The sequence below is a fragment of the Scyliorhinus canicula genome, chromosome 5, assembly GCF_902713615.1.
Source record: "Scyliorhinus canicula chromosome 5, sScyCan1.1, whole genome shotgun sequence".
Taxonomy (NCBI): Eukaryota; Metazoa; Chordata; class Chondrichthyes; order Carcharhiniformes; family Scyliorhinidae; genus Scyliorhinus; species Scyliorhinus canicula.
Window position 1 is genome coordinate 137,519,320 of NC_052150.1, and position 20,118 is coordinate 137,539,437.

Sequence of the window (20,118 nt, forward strand, 5' to 3'; positions counted from 1 at the left end):
GGTTGGAGATGGGCTGTGCCCAACGTCCCCCATGGAGGTTGGACACTCATCCTGGCCAACAAATATCACCGGCCATAGACGAGTATGTTGCTTCCAACTGGAACAGGGAGATCTCTGTTAAGTAATGGGTTAAGAGACATTCCAATTAGTTGTCTCATTTATGTTAAGTATCCAATAATTGACACTGATATGTAAAGAGGCTTCAGATGGCCTTTGTGTCAGGTGACATGAAGATAGAGTTTTGTGCAGAGTCTGTTAAAGTGAAATAAATGTGTTTGTGAAAAGGAGAAGAACCTTTGACTCTTTATACAACAGCAGCTAAACATCTAACAAATGGTAGCAGAGGACGGTTGTTGTGCAATGTGAAGGGTTGAAAGATGCAACTTTTCCAGGCCAAACCAAGGAGTGAGTGAGAAGAAAAAAAAAATATATGGCTGAACCTAGGATAAAGATGGCCGGATATGACTACCCCTCCTTATTTTCCAAAAGGGGATCGTACGATCAATGGAGAAGTGCAGTAGTTATGTGGATTATTTTTTGGGAAAGAGAAAACAAGGTATGGCATTGACTCTTTCTCTACCTTATGACAGTAAAATCTGAAGCAAAGTGTTTCCTGAGCTTGAATTGGAAGAGTTAGACTCAGAAGAAAGTCTGGAGACTCTATTACTTTATCTGGATAAGATTTATAAAAAGGATGAGTTGTTAAGTGCATATGAAGCATGGTCGGATTTTGATAGGTTCCTGAAAATAGAGGAATTCTCCACGGAAGACTATATAATGGAATTTGGCAGACTATATAAAATGCTGCAGAAACACAACATGGAATTTCCACAGTCTGTGTTGGCCTTTAAATTACTTGACTGTGCTGGAGTGAGCAACATGAATAGGCTCTTGGTTTTGACAGGAGTTAAGTTTGCGAAAAAGGATACCTGATTCGATCAGATGACAGAAGCTTTAAAAAGCTTCTGGGAAACATTCAATTCCGATGGCTCTGATGACCCAAATGGGTCAGTCTGCAATAAAGCAGAATATGGAAGATACACTACTAACAGGATGGCGAAATCGCATGGGTACAAACAGGTTCCAAGACTATAGAAGGAGAACGGGACCCGGAAAATATGAAGACATAAACCCAGTTAGAACCTACAACAGGAAGATAAACCCAAGAAATGCTCGGGGTATGATAAGTCGATGTTTTCGATGTGACTCTCAATACCATTATGTTTTCAACTGTCCAACACGTTATAATAGTGTTTGAAGCGACACATGACAAGGAAGAGTCAGAAGAGGAAAAAGATAGTGACCAGAAAGAAGGCATTATCCTATCAACAAGCAGTTTTACGCCGGTAATGAGGGTGTTGGTTGCAGAATCCTTCAATTGTGCTGTTTTGGAGAGTGGCTGCACATCTACTATGTGTGGAATTGACTGGTTAAAATGTTACCTGGACTCCTTGAATGCTGAAAATCGTAACAAGGTTAAGGAAGTTGAAAGTTCGGAGACTTCCGGTGGCGGCGATGTCCGAGTGAGCCGCACATTCGGTGGGCTCTCACTCCGGCGGGGTGGAACAGCTGATTCCCCGCGATAGCGGGACTACGGGGGCGGCAGAAAAGCTGCCGTGAAAGAAGAGGAGAGAGAGCTGCAGCAAATGGAAGTGTGGGAGGCCAGCAGGTGAGGAAGAAAGAGAGAGAGACGGAGGCAAGGAGGAAGCTGACCTGAAGGGTAAGATGGCGGACCCACGGACCTTCCTTCCTCCAGGACAAAGGGAAGAAAAAGTTTGGAGTTGCTGAGGAGGGACAGCTTGGACCCGCTTCAGATGCCCAGGAGGGGAAAAATTTAAGATGCTGGGCAAAGGAAAGCGGCAGCGAAGGCGCTGAGGAGCGGGCTGCGGCATATGGAACAGCGGGATTCCAGTAGGCAGAAGAAGAAGTAGAAAAAGGGACAGAGACAAGGACCTGAAGAAAATTACCTGGGACCTAAGATGGCGGACACACGGACCCCGGACTCAGCAATCCAGCTGGTGCTGGATAACATGCTCCAGGTAATGAAGTCCAGTTTTGAAGCGCTGAAGCGGGACAGCTTGGACCCAATCCAGAAAGCGGTGGATCAGCTGAACCAGAGGCTGGACGCCCAGGATGTTAAAGTTAAGGAGCTGGGAGAGGCGGTGGAGGAGCAGGCGGATGCGCAAACGGTTGCAGCGATAGAAGTGGACGGCCTGAAAGAGCGGCAGAGAAGACTGCTGGACAGAGTGGAGGAGCTGGAGAATAGAGTCCGCAGGAACAATCTGAGGATGGTCGGCCTCCCGGAGGGGGCGGAGGGAGCTGATGCTGCAGCGTTTGTAGCAGACCTGCTGAAGCAGCTGATGGGGGCCGAAGCCTTTCCACGACCGCTGGAGCTGGAGGGGGCACACAGAGAGTGCAGGCAAGGCAGGGGTCGGCCGGGCGGACCCCCCCGCCCGATGGTGATTAGGTTCCACAGGTTCGTGGACAAGGAGCGGGTGCTGCAGTGGGCAAAGAGCGCCAGGAGCAGCACGTGGAACAACAGTGTTCTCCGCATTTATCAGGACCTAAGCCAGGAGGTGGCTCGGCGGCGAGCAGCCTTTAAGAATGTCAAGGAGGTGCTGTTCAAGAAGCACGTGAAGTTTGGTCTGCTGTTCCCAGCTCGGCTATGGGTCACGCACCAGGGTCAACACCACTACTTCTCCGAGCCCGAAGAAGCGATGGATTTTGTGAGGGACCTGGGGCTGGTCCCGAAAGGAGGCCCCAAGGACGCGAGTTAGGGCCCGAGGATTTTTGTGGGAAGGAACGCCGAATGTGCCTGGACTGCTGCGTAACGGTTTGCTGGGCCAAAGGGGCCAAGCGGAACATTTGAGACTCTTTCCTTTGTTCATGGACATTTATGTGCTTTTTCTCTTTTTTGTGTGGTTTTTTTTCCTTTTTTTGTTGTTTTTTTTTTCCTGTTTGGGCTTTTTGTGCAGCTCGCGGAAGACACTGGAGCCGGCTTGCCCCAGTGGGTGGGGAGGAGGACGGGGGAACAAGGGGAATGGGACAGGAAGGCGCCGGAGTGTTGAGTCACCGGGCTAGCAGATTGGCTAGTCAAGGAAGTCAGATGGGGGGGGAAGTTACAGCCAGTAGATGGCGGGGGTGGGGGTATCGGGGGATGGGGTTAGGGGAGGGGGGGGTTGTTCTGCTGACGGGAGAGGGACTTGAAATAGGCAAAGGTGGTCGAGGGTGGAGGCAACCAAAGGGCGGGCCAGGAATGGCACGACGCACGGGTCAGGGGCCGGCCCGAGAAAGGCTATGGCTGACCGGCGGGGTGGGGGGGGGTGGGATGTGCCCCCCGACCAGGCTGATCACCTGGAACGTCAAGGGACTGAATGGGCCGGTTAAGAGGGCGCGGGTGTTCGCGCACTTGCGGGCCCTGAGGGCGGACGTAATTATGTTGCAGGAGACACATCTGAAAGTGTCAGACCAGACCAGGCTAAGGAAGGGCTGGATTAGCCAGGTCTTCCACTCGGACTTGGACTCGAAGTCCAGAGGGGTGGCAATCATGATCAACAAGCACGTGCAATTTGAGGCAGAGGGCATATCCGCAGACAGCGGGGGCAGATACCTGATGGTACGGGGCAGACTGGAGGGGAGAAGGGTGGTGCTGGTGAATATATATGCCCCGAACTGGGATGACGTGGACTTCATTAAAAGAGTGCTGGGGAAGATCCCGGACTTGGATTCTCGCAGGCTAATAATGGGAGGGGACTTTAACATGGTCCTTGACCCGACTTTGGATCGGTCGTGTCCCAGAACGGGTAGACTCTCAGCAATGGCAAGGGAGCTGAAAGAGTTTATGGAGCAAATGGGGGCAGTGGACCCCTGGAGAGAGGGACAGCCAACAGGAAGGGGCTACTAGTTTTACTCGCACGTCCATAAAGTATATTCCAGGATAGATTTCTTTGTAATAAGCAGGGACTGTTTGGGGGGGTAAAGAACACGGAATACTCAGCAATTACCATTTCAGACCATGCCCCGCATTGGGTGGACCTGCAGTTCGGGGGAGCGAGTTATCAACGCCCGCAATGGAGGCTAGATGTGGGACTGCTGTCGGAGGAGGGGATCTGCGAGAGGCTTCGGAAATGTATAAAAAATTACCTGCAGGTGAATGACACTGGGGAGGTCTCAGCGGCGACCGAGAGGGAGGCGCTAAAGGCAGTAGTGCGGGGGGAGCTGATTTCAATTGGGGCCCACAGAGCCAAGGCAGACTGGGCAGAGATGGATAGATTGGTCAGGGAAATGGGCCGGATAGATGAAGAGCACGCGGAGTCCCCGGGGGAGGTTTTACTCAGGGCGAGGCGGAGGCTACAGGCGGAACTGGGGGCACTATCCACGAGCAGGGCCGTGGAACAGCTTAGGAAGGCGAGGGGAGTGGTGTACGAGTATGGGGAAAAGGCTAGCAGACTGTTAGCGCAGCAACTCAGGAGGAGGGAGGCGGCCAGGGAAATAGGTAGAGCGAGGGACGAGGGGGGGCGCAAAGTGGAGGATCCGGCAGAATTGAATAGGGTATTCCGGGACTTCTATCGTAAGCTGTATACTTCGGAGCCGCCGGAAGAACCGGAGGGGATGAAAAGGTTTCTGGACGGGTTAACATTCCCAACAGTTGTGGGGGGGGGGGCGAGTGGAAGAGCTGGGCGCCCCGATTAGAGTAGAGGAGGTATTGGGGGGCCTAAAGGCCATGCAGTCGGGGAAGTCCCCGGGGCCGGATGGATACCCAGTAGAGTTTTATACGAAGTTCTCTGAGCTGGTGGGCCCGGTCTTGGCGAGGGTTTTCAATGAGGCAAGGGACAGAGGGACCCTGCCGCCGACAATGTCACAAGCCACCATATCTCTGATATTGAAGCGGGGTAAAGACCCGGAGGTGTGCGGGTCCTACAGGCCAATCTCCCTGATTAATGTAGACGCCAAGCTCCTGGCAAAGGTACTGGCGGGTAGAATGGAGGACTGTGTACCGGAGGTGATTGGGGAGGATCAAACGGGGTTCGTGAAAGGTCGGCAGCTGGCGGCCAATCTGAGGAGATTGCTCAACGTGATAATGATGCCCCCGGCGGGTAGAGAGGTGGAGGTAGTGGTGGCAATGGACGCCGAGAAGGCCTTTGACTGGGTGGAGTGGGACTATCTATGGGAGGTGCTCGGACGGTTTGGGTTCGGGGAGGGATTGGTGGATTGGATCAAATTATTATATCAGGCCCCGAGGGCCAGCGTCAGGACCAACAGAGAAGTGTTGGAGTACCTTAGGTTGTACCGAGGGACCAGGCAGGGCTGCCCGCTCTCCCCGCTGCTGTTTGCGCTGGCCATAGAGCCGCTGGCGATGGCGCTGAGAGCCGCAGAGGGTTGGAAGGGGATGGTGAGGGGCGGGGTTGAACACAGGGTTTCTCTTTATGCAGACGACCTGCTCCTGTACGTGTCGGACCCAGTGGCCGGGATGGGAACTATACTGGGAATGCTGAGGGAGTTCGGCCAGTTCTCAGGATACAAATTAAATACGGTCAAGAGTGAAATGTTTGTGGTCCAGGCAAGGGGCCAGGAGAACAGATTGAGAGGGCTACCGTTTAGGCTGGTTGAGGAAAATTTCCGGTATTTGGGAATCCAGGTGGCACGAGACAGGGGCAGGCTGCATAAGTTAAATTTGGCCAGGGTGGTGGAGCAAATGAAGGGAGAGTTTCGGAGATGGGATGCACTCACGCTGTCGCTGGCAGGGAGGGTGCAGACTGTAAAGATGACAATCCTCCCTCGATTTTTGTTTATTTTTCAGTGCCTCCCGATCTTTATCCCACAGTCCTTCTTCAAAAGAGTTAACGGGCTGATCATGAGCTTTGTCTGGGCGGGAAAGTCTCCGCGGGTGAAGAAGGCGATGTTGGAGAGGAACCGCAGCGAGGGAGGGCTGGCTTTGCCGAGTCTGGTCAATTATTTCTGGGTGGCCAACATCGCTATGATAAGGAAGTGGATGGTGGGTACGGGGTCTATTTGGGAGCGGGTGGAGGCGGCTTCATGCAGGGGCTCCAGTTTGGAAGCCCTGGTCACGGCTCCTCAACCGCTGCCGCCGGCCAAGTACACCACCAGCCCGGTAGTGGTGGCGACCCTGCGGATATGGGGCCAGTGGAGGAGGCATGTGGGGGAGATGGGGGCGTCTGTCTGGGCGCCAATCTGCGACAACCATCGGTTTGCCCCCGGCAGAATGGATGGGGGGTTCCGAGTATGGCGGCGGGCAGGGGCGGGAAGGGTGGGTGATATGTTCCTGGAAGGGAGCTTCGCGAGTTTGAGGAGCTTGGAGGAGAAATTTGGGTTGGTAAGGGGAAATGATTTTAGATACCTACAGTTGCGGGACTTTGTTCGTAGACAGGTCCCATCTTTCCCGCGCCTCCCGCCAATGGGGATCCTAGACAGAATAGTCTCTGGGAGGGATGAAGGGGAGGGTAGAGTCTCGGGTATTTATAAGGTGCTCATGAGGGAGGAAGGGTCCCAGACAGAGGAACTGAAACTTAAATGGGAGAAGGAGATAGGCGGGGAAATGGAGGATGGGCTGTGGGCAGAGGCCCTGAGTAGGGTAAACTCGACCGCGACATGTGCTAGGCTCGGGCTGATCCAATTTAAGGTCGTTCACCGGGCCCATATGACGGTGGCTCGGATGAGCAAATTTTTCGGGATAGAGGACAAATGCGCTAGGTGCGCGGGAGGACCAGCGAACCATGTTCACATGTTCTGGGCATGCCCTGAGCTGAGGGGGTACTGGGAGGGATTTGCGGGGGTCATGTCCCAGGTGCTAAAAACAAGGGTGGTGATGAGCTCAGGGGTGGCAATTTTTGGGGTTTCGGAAGACCCGGGCGTCCAGGGGGAGAAAGAGGCCGATGTGTTGGCCTTTGCTTCCCTGATAGCCCGGCGACGAATATTATTGGCGTGGAGGGACTCAAAGCCCCCGAAGACTGAGTGGTGGCTTGCGGACATGTCGAGTTTCCTGGGGATGGAAAAAGTTAAGTTCGCCTTGAGGGGTTCTGTGCAGGGGTTCACCCGGAGGTGGCAACCATTTATTGACTTCTTTGCGGGAGAGTAAGCGTCAGCAGGGGGGGGGGGGGGGGGTAGTAGAGTAGAGTAGGAGGGAAAATATGGCGGGTAGTACCGGTGGGAGGGGAGCGGGCTTGTGCAATATGTTACGGTGGAAGTATTGAAAGTACGTGGATGTTTGCACATTTTTGCCTTTTTTGCTTCCTTTCTGATGATGTCGGTAACTGTTTATAAAGCCAAAAACTACCTCAATAAAATTGTTTATTAAAAAAAAATGGAAGTTGAAAGTTCCACAAGTTTCAGGTTTGGGGATGATACTACTCTGAAGTCGCTGAAAAGAGTGGTGATCCCTTGCAATATTGCCGGAGTGAATCATTTAATTAGCATGGATGTTGTATCAATTGAGATACCTTTGCTTCTGAGCAGACCGTTGATGAAGAAATCACGCATGAAACTGGATATGGAACAGAATAAGGCAACAGTTTTTGGAAAGACTGTGGACTTAAAATTTACACAGTCAGGACACGATTGTATTCCATTACTGACAAATCATATTTCAAGTACAGTTGTTAAGGATGTGTTAATGGCAGTTGAAAATGGGAGTTTAGCTGATAAGTTTGTTATATTAAAACTGAATCGGCAATTTGCGCATCCGTCTCCTCGGAGGCTGAAAAATTTATTAAAGGATGCCGGGGTAAGGGATGATAGAACAGGTTAGTGATCGTTGTGAAGTTTGTAGGAAGTACAGAAGGACACCAGCATAACCGATAGTAACACAACCTTTGGCCAGGGATTTTAATGACATTGTGGCCATGGACCTTAAGATCTGGGATAAAGCCAATAATATATTTATTTTGCATTTTGTAGATTTAGCAACCAAATTTAGTCAATCAACGATTGTACGAAGTAAAGAAAAGAGTAATTCTGGATCAAATCGTGGAAAAATGGATAGGGACAGGAATGGGCCCACAGACAAAATTCCTTACGGACAATGGGGGAGAATTTGCTAATGATGAGTTTAGGGATATGTGTGAAAACGTGAATATCACAGTTATGAATACGTCTGTGGAAAGCCCATTTAGTAATGGTGTGTGTGAAAGAAACCATACGGTAATAGATCACATGCTCCAGAAAATTTTGGCAGATAGACCAAACTGCAAGCTAAATTCAGCTTTAGCATGGGCAGTACATGCAAAGAATTCATTGCAGATGGTTGGGGACTATAGTCCCGATCAATTAGTGTTTGGTAGAAATCCTAAAATTCCGTCCATTTTAGATGACCAGCTCCCGCTTGGGAAGGGACTACAATTAGCCCTGCCTTTGCTGAGGATTTAAATGCATTACATAGCAGTAGAAAGGCTTTTTTGGAAGCAGAGCTTTAAGACATAATGTACGGCCATCAGATACCACTTTTCAGCAAGGAGACATAGTATACTGTAAGAGAGACAATTTTAATGAATGGAAAGGCCCAGGGAAGATCATAGGCAGAGATGGCAAAACAATTATTTTGCAACATGGCAATCAAACTGTTAGGGTACATTCATCAAGGATAATGGGTACAGATTACACATTTTCAAATTTAGACAGAGCAGATAGACATGACGAGGAACCAGAGTCATCTGGTACGCACGTGTTACAGAACTATGAGGACCAGTTAACTGATATAGACAGGGTTTCTGATGAATTAAAACAGGCCAATTTTCTGAAAGGACAACTGCCAAAAGTTGGTCCAAAAGTGACATACTTGTCTGAAGGGTCTAGCGAATGGAATTATGCAACTGTTATTAGTAGAGTAGGATAGGCCACTGGCAAGTATGTCACTTTTGGACCAACTTTTTGCAGTTGTCCTTTCAGAAAATTGGCCTGTTTTAATTCATAAAAAGTGTTGTGTTCCTCTACATAAACATTGGTTGAATGTACAGCATTCAGGGAAGGGAGTTGAGACAATGGATTGGGAACACGAAGTTCAAAAATGGAGGACACAGAAACGCTGTGCCAATTCAGATAGTACATTGGATAGTGAACAGGTCTGCAGGAAAAGGTCGAGAGCTATTGAAAGGACATCCCACAGCAGAAGAGAAAGATCAGTAGCAGTACAGAACGCGATACCAGGCAGGATAGGGGACGTAGTTGATCAAGGTCTCAGAACATGAGTAAGACTATGAATACTAATAGGAGTAGAAGCCCACATGCACATAAGATTTTGGTCGCTTCCAATAAATTAGTTGAAAAAGTTATCAAAGATGCCAAACAGCAAGAACTGCATAGTTGGTATGAATTTGGGGTATACACAGAAGTTCTGGATAGGGAGCAAAGAGCTCTCTCCCACAGATGGATTTGCACAGAAAAGGTTCTTCTGGATGGAACTTATAAGGGGAAGGCTAGGCTTGTGGCAAGGGATTTGAAGAAAACTTAGAAGATCAGGAATTAAGGGTAGATTCACCTATGGCAGGAAAGGTTATTTTGAAGATCTTCTTGGCTCTATTAGCCACAAAGGCATGGGAATGCAATTCTATAGATATAAAAGCTGCCTTTTTGCAGGGGCATCAGCTCCAGAGAGACATTTTTCTCTGTCCTCCTAAAGAGGCAGCTGACACAGAAGGGGTACTCTGGAAGTTGAACAAATGTGGTGATGAATGATGCATACTTTTCGGTAAGGTCAGTCTTATTAAAGTTAGGCTGTTGCCAGTTGAAAGCCGATCCGACAATGTTTTACTGGCACTATAAAGGAAATCTTTCTGGCATCCTTATGATGCATGTCGATGATTTTTTGTGGGGTGGGACGAGTGATTTCGAAACTATTGTAATCTCTGGTTTGAGGAAAGAATTCAGGGTTGGAAGGCAGGCTTCCGGTGCATTTAAATATATTGGACTGTAAATCAGACAGACTAAGTTAGGGGCAACTTTATGTCAGCAATCTTATTTGGAAAGCATCAGCCCAATTGCAATTAGTCATGGCCGGGTTTCACAAAAAGATGCAATGGTTTCAAAGATGGAAAAAGAGTAATTGCGAAGTTTAATTGGGCAACTAAATTGGTTAGGTAGACAGACTAGACCAGATGTGAGTTTTGATGTCTTAGAGTTGGTGCAAAAATGAATGATCCCAAAGTGGAAGACATAATAAGAGCAAATAAAACATTGGTCAAACTAAAAATACAGGAGTGTGTTTTCAGTTTCCCGGTTTTAGGTGATCTATAGAACAGTACAGCACAGAACAGGCCCTTCGGCCCTCAATGCTGTGCCGAGCCATGATCACCCCACTGAAACCCACGTATCCACCCTATACCCGTAACCCAACAACCCCCCCCTTAACCTTACTTTTATTAGGACACTACGGGCAATTTAGCATGGCCAATCCACCTAACCCGCACATCTTTGGACTGTGGGAGGAAACCGGAGCACCCGGAGGAAACCCACGCACACAGGGGGAGGACGTGCAGACTCCACACAGACAGTGACCCAGCCGGGAATCGAACCTGGGACCCTGGAGCTGTGAAGCATTTATGCTAACCATCATGCTACCCTGCTGCCCTTAAGTGCTCTTAGGCACTTAAAACTCATACTTTATAGTGATGCGTCCTATGCAAGTTTATGTGATGGGGTTTCAAGCACAGGAGGTTTTATAATTTTCCTTTTGGGGAACAATGGTAAATGTTGCCCACTTGTGGGGGAAACAAAGAAAATAAGGAGAGTGGTCAAAAGCACTTTGGCTGCTGAGACGTTAAGGCTTGGAGAGGCGGTGGATATGGCCTTAATGGATATATCTCAGATATTGACAGAAATTTTGGGATTAGGGGATTTGGGTAATATACCCAAATATTGACAATAAATCCCTGTGGGAAAATGTGCACTCTACAAAAAGTGTCAATGAAAAAAGATTAAGGATAGACATCGCAAGTTTGAAGCAGATGCTGGGCAGAGGGAAAATAGCAAAAATTAAATGGGTCGACAGTAGCTATCAATTGTCAGACTGTTTTAGAAAAAGGGCCTAGCTCACAGAAACCTTTGGATATTGTTAATGAAGGGCGCCTGTTTCTGTGACTCTTTTTTTCTGAAGAAAAAAATGAAAAAGAAGAGAAGTGGGGGGGGGGGGGGGGGGGTGGTGCGGGGGTGTTTTTGAGTTTCTTGTAATTTTGTTTTCACCTAATTATTTTTTACTCCAAGGAAGGGGAGACTGTTAAGTAATGGGTTGAGAGACATTCCAATTACTTGTCTCATTTATGTTAAGTATCCAAAGTTGACACTGATATGTGAAGAGGCTTCAGGTGGCCTTTGATTCAAGTGATGTGAAGGTACAGTTTTGTGCAGAGTCTGTTAAAGTGAAATTAAGGTGTTTGTGAAAAGGAGAACTTTTGACTCTTTATGCATCAGCAGCTAAACGTCTAGCAGTCTCACCCTCCGTGCTTGGGTAAATGCTGAAGGCTGTAATCAGAGGAGATATTATCGCCTCCAAGACACACAGGGAAGAGTGCAGCTCGGCAACAACTGAGCAACTCCATTCTGGTAGTCGACTCCCAGATACTCCGAGGCCCCGACCGTAGAGCTTCTGGCAGAGAGGGAAAAGTGCCAAATGGTCTTTAACCTTTTATCCATAAAGAAAGCAATGCACCAACTCCACCAGACGTGGGGACCTTCTACGAACACGGAGACAAAGCTAGCAGTAGGCACAAGGGAGATAGCACAGGTGAAGGGTAGCAAAGGCAGACTGGTAGCCGACCCAAAAAAGGTCAATGAAGTATTCGAGACCTTCTATTGGGGAATGTACACCTCCGAACCCCCCGATGGGGACTCGGGGATGAAAATGTTTCTCGATAGACTGGTCATACCAGTTGCTGGGGATGATAGGAGGAGGGGGCTGAGGTCATGGAGAGCATCAGCTCCACGCAGGTTGGGAAGGGCCGGGGCCTGATGGGTTCCCGGCGGTCTTCCACAAAAGCTTTCCCGCAGCACTGGCCCTGCATTTGCGGGAGATGTTTGCAGACTTGCTAGTGAGGGGCAACTTGCCTCCAACGCTGACAGAAGCCACCATATCACTGATATCCAAGAAAGACAAAGATCCTACAGACCCATTTCGCTGCTCAATAGTGATGTGAAAATCCTGGTTCGGTGACTGGAGAACTGTGTACCAGAGGAAGTGGCAGAAGACCAGGCGGGCTTTGTTAAGGGTAGATAACTAACAGCGAACATCAGGTGACTGTTAAATATGATAATGACCCCATCCGGGGAGAGAACACCAGAGGTGTCATCTTCCTGGGTGCAAATAGGACCTTTCACAAAGTCGAGTGGAAGTACCTCATTGAAGTACTAGAACGGTTTGGGCTGGGCACAAGGTTCACCTCATGGATGACATCCCTGTGCAACACCCTCATGGCGAGCATACGGACCAACACCACCAGCTCTGAATACTTTCAGCTTTGCAGGGTTACAAGGCAGGGTAGCCTGCTGTCCCTGCTTCTATTCACACTGGCAATCGAGCCATTGGCAATTGCCCTCAGATCGGCAAAAAACTGGAAGGGAATCAAAGAGGAGACCAAAAGTACAAAGTCTCACTCTCTGTGGATGACCTGCTTCTCTGCATCTCGGACCCACAAAGCAGCATGGAAGGGACCATGAAGTTCCTGAGAGAGTTTGGTACTATATAGAAAATGAAACATGGGGGCCTGACCCTCCTAAACCTACAACACTATCACGGTGCAGCCACAGCAGAGAGAGTGAAGGAATAGGTGAAAGAACCGGAAATGGAATGAGTGAGGCTGGAGGAGAGCTCCTGTACAGGCACGACCCTCCAATCCCTAGACATGGCAGCACTCCCACCACCTCCAGCCAAACACTCAACAAACCCAGTGGTGGTAGCCACACTCCGAACCTAGAATCAAATGAGACAGCTCTTCATCCTATCCAAAATGTCCACTATGGCCCCCATCTGCAGCAACCACAGGTTTGCACCAGCTGTGTTGGACACCACCTTTAGGAGTTGGAGACAGGACTGGGGGACGCTGACTTTTAGGGACTTCTATCAAGAGGACAGGCTAGTGACCTTAGAATAACTGACAGAAAAACTACAACTATCCAACAGGAACAAACTGCAACATCAAAAGTTAAAGAACATTGTTCATGAGGAAAGGACGCTATCCTCATGGAACCTGAGACACACAATGTTAGAGGAACTGCCGGGCCTAGGCAATCTGGGAGGGGGGGAACAGTAGGGACCTGTATGGACGACTATTAGAAAGAGTCGCTCCCCACTGGATGAGATACAGGAAAAATGGGAGAAAGACCTAGGGATTGAAATAGGGTGGAGACTCTGGAGCAAAGCACTGGACAGGGCCAACTCCATCTCCACTTGCTCAAGGCAAGGCCTTATGCAACTGAAAATGGTGCACAGAGCGCACCTAACAAGAACCCAAATGAGAAGGTTGTTCCCAGATATGGAGGACAAATGTAAATGGTGCCAGGGAGATCCGGCCAATCATACCCACATGTTCTGGGCATGCCCCAGACTGGTCGGGTTCGAGGCAGCCTTCTTTGAAGCAATGTCCAAGGCTGTGGTGGTGAGAGTGGAGCCAAGCCTGAAAGTAGCAGTCTTCGGGCTATCAGACCAGCCAGAACTACATATGGGAAGGGGGGGGGGGGCAAGCCCTTGCCCTTGCCCTTGCCTTTGCTTACCTAATCTCCAGCTGAAGCATCCTGCTTGGCTGGTGATTAGCAGCACCACCCAATGCTGCAGACTGGCTGGCTGACCTGTCAGAATTTCTCCACCTGAAGAAGATAAAATAAATTCACCTCGGAGGAGGACTTCCACAAGACGTGGAAGACATTCACCAAATTGTTCCAGGTCCTGTTTGAAGCCAACAGTCAATAGAACAAGGGGAGGGGGGGGTGTGTAAAGTGACCAACAAGACACCAAAGAACAGGAAGAGGGAGGAAGGAGAGTGTGAGGGAGGATAGAGAGGGGGGATGGGAACAGCCATAATAGATATGATGGTGGGAGGGGGGGGGGCAAGAGCAAGGCCACGAATACAGGGCTTTGTGGCAGGACAAAGGGCCCAAGGACAAAATGGAGGCCAGTCAAGGCCGGACTGCCTGGTACGGGGAGGGGCATCAACCCCCCCCAGCCCCCAGGGTGGAAGGATCCATACCAACCAGTAGACTAACGGAGCCAGTTACAGGGCCTAGGGCACTGCTGGGGCCAGAACAAGCAAATATGACAAAACAGACCAAAGCGCCAAAGGAACACCTAAAATAAGGGTGGGGTTGGGTGGGGAGGAGTGGGGGCTAATTAATGAGGGAGGATGGAAAGGGGGGGGGGGGGGAGAGAATTATACATATTTAATCACACGATAGTCACCTTTTGTAAACTATGCATAAAACTGCAAAATTCTAACAAATATTTCAGAATAAAAAGAAGGAAAGTAGGTCGGAGGTTTTTGGTTTTGGGTGTTATTTCTGATATTTGGCAAATTGTATTTGGATTGCACAGATTTGTTTCTTTTGTATTGCATGAAATGAAAAACTCTAATAAAAACATTTTTTTAAAAGAACATTCTGGGCTGTCTTGATGAGAGCATCAGCAGGGCCACTGGTAGACTGGCAGTGTGGAGGATACATGCTGCCATTCTAAGAGAGAACAATGGGTTCACAAAAAACACTGTCACTGCCACTCCCGCTAGGGTAGCACCGCAGCAGGAGCACAAATTTCTGCATTGTTGTGACAGTCTGCAGGCCCCTTTGAGCTCCAAAAAGACTTGCTTTTGTGTCGCTTTTTCATGACTGGGTGTTTCAAATTCTTTGCAGCCAATGAAGTACTTTTGAAATGTAATCACTGTTGTAGGAAACAGTGTAGCCAATCTGTGCACAACAAGCTGTCACAAACAGCAACGCGATAATGACCAGTTGTGTATGCGATGTGATTTTGAAGAGCTCCTGCTCTTCAATATAGTGCAATGGGATCTTTTACACCTACCACAGTGGGGCAAATGGGGCTTTGGTTCAAAGTTTCAACTGAAAGACAACGCCACTGATAGCGCAGCAAACTCTCAATACTGCACTGGAGTGTCAATCTCTTTTTTTCCTGGAGTGGGGCTTGAACCCAAAACCTCATGCTCTGAGACAAGAGTGCTGCAAACTTAACCACAGCTGATATTTGCTATCTGGTTTTTGGAGCGATGATGGCTGCATTTGTACAACACCAAGCTCAGCTAAAATAAAACCAAAAATGTGCTGGAAAAACTCACCAGACCTGGCTGCATCTGTGGAGAGAGAAACAGAGCTAACATTTTGAATCCAAGTTGCAGGGCAATGAGTAGGAATCTTATGGCCTCAGTCTGGGCCTCCACTGCAGTACAGAAATGATGGGTGGCTTCTCCCTGTTCTGAGATATTGGCCGTCAGTAGCTACATCTTGGTTTGAACCTGCAAAACCTTGCACCAAATTGGAGCAGAAGGCTTTACTCCTTAGTGAGCGTGACAACAGCTAGTTTGCCAACATAACCAGCCTACCAAATCATTTTCCGCAAAAATTAAGGAAAATATTTCAAAACTAAAGGTAATTCCTCTCTAAAGTATGTAATCTATAACAGGTACTATTTTATTCTGAATACATGATATATTATTTCCTCTTTGCACAGAGTATGATACACATTATAACACAGTAGAAGGAACCTCTGGGTCTGGTGGAAGGCCAGGATTTCAAGGTATGGTCAAAGTTTTTGAGAATAATTGAATTAGTTTGCATGTTTCTAATTAATAGTATTCCATTTATACTAAATTACCTACTTAGGTCTCTTGCTGTGCCTCATCCTTCAGCTACATGTCTGGATGATGGCAGCAGATTTTTGTCAAGAGTCTTGCTTTTCCTCCATATCTCTGAAATGCTCCGTCAACGACTGAAACTAAAACTGATAACTATCCCAGTAACTTTTGATGAGTTTGAAATGCCACGGATAAAGTGATTCTTTGGGAATGGGAATGTTAATTGTCTGCCATTGCATCAAATGCCAATTCCTTAAACCAAAGAGAAAATGCTGGAAAATCACGGCAGGTCTGGTAGCATTTGTAGGGAGAGAAAAGAGCGAAAGTTTTGAGTTCAGATAACCTTTTGTCCAGCTTTGACTCGAATCCCTGGTACACCACCCCCCATCTTGGTCTTTTCCTGCTTACTATGGACTATCTTCTCCTGTGGGGACAAAGAGAGGGCATTGATGAGTCGGGGGATCTATAGCAGGTGGCATGTGTGGGCACCGCTCCCAGAAATGAAGGTTTTGTGCCGATGGCTGTCAGTTGGTTCTGAGGAGCAAGCGCAAAGATCAGATGTGGGGAGGGTATGAGGTGTCTGTCAGTGATACTGCGGGGGGTTGGGGGGGGGGGGGGGGATTTGAGGGGTGTAAGGTGAAACTGATGCCAGGCGAGTGGTGGTAACTTATTCTTGCAGCTCGGTGGAGGTTGTTGGTCTTCCGACATTGGACAACAATCCTCCTTGTTATGCTGCCCACACTGACAGCTATTGCCACTGTCGCCTGGGTGGATTGGTGACCCTGCTGCTGGTCCTCCGACTCCCCTCGGGAGAACAGATGTCCCGGCCTGCATCGATGGTGTCAAGAAGCCTGGCCAGGTTGACATCCCCCAAAGCGAAGAACTGGTCTGCGTGCTGCCATGCTTTTGTGTTGACTGGAAGGGAGTGGTGAGGGAGCGTTTAAAAGCAGCTCCCTCTTGTTAGCGGTGGGAATCTAAAGTGCGAGTCTGGTGAATCAGACGGCGACAGTCAGTAATAGCGAGAAGTTCATGGCAGCTCATTTCCGTCACGAACTGTCATTAAATACGGGCCACCAACTCGCCAATGCAGTCATTGAGAAACACCCCGCCAATCACGCCCAAAATGACACTTCTACATTTTTCCTTTAAATCTTACAAATGGGTGGGATTAGACTTGCATAGTTAACTGAGCTTAAAAGCATGCTTACCTGTACCGATGCCAGATTGAACCAGCGCCTGGGATCTACCAGCCTTGCCGAGGAGACCCCAACCAGTCATCATTTAACAGTGGTCTCCACAGACGTGGTCCAGGTGAAAGCTCTCTCCCAGGCGATTTGGAGTCCCCGGAGTGGGTGGCAATTTGCCCACTACAAGCGCTGGGTACTACCCCGCTAAAATCCCACCCAGAACAGACTCTTTTGTTTTCGTTAAGTGTGGATGAAAACCAGTGTGGATCTCACCCAAAAAGCCAGTGGGAAACACCCCGTTAACTTGCCGAAAAATGACGTTTTGAAATCCTTTGGTTAAATCGCCCCCGATGTTTATTATTTGATCATTTTAAAAGATACTAAAGATGCTTTTGTTTCTAGGGCTGGAGGGAGGTGGGATCCAGAAGAGCGAGGACTGTATTTCTTTCTTATAACATCTTGACATGGGACACATTTTTGTGATATGATTTATTGTATCATGTATTGATAACCAAATTCAAAATGTTTTTATTCAACACATTTATATGAACAGTATTCAAAATTATGAGATACCAAGACAGAGTCGATTTAGAAAAACTGTTCCCATTGGTGGAATGCTCAAGAACCAGAGGACATAGAGGAAACAGGAACGTCAAAGGGACTAATGGAGACAATAGATACATTTTTTATGCATCAAGTAGTTTGGTATTTTACCTAAGAGTGTGCTGGAGGCAGGTACAGTTGGGTCTTTGAAAGAGGAATTGGATTAGCACCTGAAGACAAAAAGATTGCAGATTACAGAGAAAAGGCAGATGAACACAATGAACTGTTATGCTATTGTAGAGAGCTGGTATGGAAGCAGTGGGCTGAATGGTTTACCTTTGTGCAGTCACCATTCTCTGTGTCTATGAAATCAACTTTTCACTTGCAGACTCATTTTTGATTTTTTTTTTAAACAATTGTAATCTATTGTGCTAAGTCACAGGAGGTGGATCCAGTGGGAGTAGTATCGGTTCTGGGACTGGTACAGGCCCATCTGGAGGGTCCAATTTTGGATCAGAAGCAGGAGATGGTGATGATGTTCTTCCAGACGTACAGCCTCCACCTGCATTAAAACCCAATCCCATGATAGAGTGGACTAAAGTAGCCATTAATGATGTGAAGTTTGAAACCTACACAACAACAGGTAAGTAATCTGAAAACAGGAAAGGAAACTTAACTTGACATGTGTGTTAAGGTACTTTTCCACATAAATGTGCAATGGAGTGTGTCCCACTGTAAGTGCTGAGATGTGTCACCTGGTAACCTTCACGATTGCTACCTTGGTGAGTATTCCGTAACCAATGAGCCATTCTCTGATTTGTGTGCCAATGGCAAGCATCTGCAAACTCATGGAGTATCCAGAGTGCCAGACATTGTCTTGATATCGAAAAGAACTTCACAGAAGGCCCAACCATGTTGGTGTGTCTAATCTTAGCTTCTCAGGAAGAGGAAATGGCTGTGCCCTTGGCCCTCTGGTGCCAAAGGTTCCAAAAAAATATTATTTGCATCAACCTTTAATCTTCTTCTGGACCCCAGGTTATGCCCCACTTCTGGCTTTGATCTGACCTGGCATGTTGTTGTCTACGATATATCAGATCTCACTGAGGGACCATGGCTTGGAATTCCTCAGTGTACGGATTCCTTGGACCATTGCTCATCTGTGCCTACGGCTGGACTCAGATTGGGCATTCAACAGCCCATTCTGGAGTGTGCGGTACAACTCAGATCCTTGTCTCGTTCCAGTTAATTTAACGGATTTCTGTCCATTAGCATGGAATGAATGGTTATAAAAAGAACAATTATTTTTGACACTTGCTAGTCCAGTAACATGCCTCTCTCCTGGACTAACTGGGTTAACAAGGTTTCAGCTCGGATGCTGGGTGTAATTAATTATCTATGGTCCGGGGCAGCACGGTGGCCTAGTGGTTAGCACAACCGCCTCACGGCGCTGAGGTCCCAGGTTCGAATCCCGGCCCTGGGTCACTGTCTGTGTGGAGTTTGCACATTCTCCCCGTGTCTGCGTGGGTTTCGCCCCCACAACCCAAAAATGTGCAGAGTAGGTGGATTGGCCACACTAAAGTGCCCCTTAATTGGAAAAAATAATTGGGTAATCTAAATTTTAAAAAAAAAATTATCTATGGTCCTTAAAACCGGGTAGTACAGCCATCAGTGAACTAACCTGTGGACATAAGGATTAAATAAATGATGACGGCTATAGTTTTTGAAAATTATCAGAATGCAATACCGACTGCCTTGGTACCTAACTGTATATTAGACAACAAAATTGTTTTTAGATTTGATGCCCTCAGCTCCTTTGCATTGTCATCGTGTTGGTACTCAAGCTTCTAAGTTCACAGATGAAGAATGAAAACCCGTGTGAAAAATTGAAGAGTAACGTCTATAGAGCTGTATTTTTGTATCCGTTACTGCATCCAGGAGAGGAGACAATGAAGGCAGAGAAAACTGAAAAAGTAGACAGCAAATAAGATTAAATTAAAATGACTGAAATGCTAAATTCTCTAGTTTTAATATTTGGTTATACATGACTGGTAACTTTATTTTAGCTGTGAGTAACAGTGTTGTGTTGAACTAATATATTTTCTTTTGCCTGCTGCACCAACAATGGTTTTGCCTTTTTCCGTAGGTATAAAATCACAAACTTTAACATTTAAACCTTTCAGTCTGAAAAGTAAGAAGATTTACATGATAGAAGTAATTGTTGGTAAGTAAGAATATTACGAAAACGTTGAATTCCACTTTGGTCTTTATGCTCACAGAAGTTGTGTTTTTGCTTAGATAACAAGATTTGATGCTGCTGTCCCTATAAACTGTCTTCTTCTTTAGTAGGAGGTCAGAGCGAAACAGGAAAAGCACAGCTTTTCCTCTTCACTAATGAAGCTCCTCGAGGATTGACTTGTGAAGTGCGACCCAGCATTGGATCAGAGATTCTGACACATTATAGCATGTTCTGTACTTCTGGAAGGAAGGTGAGTTTGTAGTGTTAAAAAAGTAAAAAGTCACCACTTCAAAAAGCATGCCTTTAATCTCTTTGCTAAATGCATGATGCATATTCTATTAATTGTAGAATAGAA

The 20,118-nt window shown here is 47.6% G+C and overlaps 1 protein-coding gene across 1 annotated transcript in view; it reads left to right on the forward strand.

The window, feature by feature from the left end:
* LOC119965687 (polycystic kidney disease protein 1-like 1) overlaps nucleotides 1–20,118 on the forward strand; it is a 289,484-nt gene that overhangs the window by 72,984 nt on the left and 196,382 nt on the right. The window contains exons 14-17 of the mRNA XM_038796448.1: nucleotides 15,674–15,739; nucleotides 17,964–18,170; nucleotides 19,671–19,748; nucleotides 19,871–20,013. Of these exons, the coding sequence (XP_038652376.1) occupies nucleotides 15,674–15,739; nucleotides 17,964–18,170; nucleotides 19,671–19,748; nucleotides 19,871–20,013 (494 nt within the window). The remainder of the gene's footprint in view (nucleotides 1–15,673; nucleotides 15,740–17,963; nucleotides 18,171–19,670; nucleotides 19,749–19,870; nucleotides 20,014–20,118) is intronic.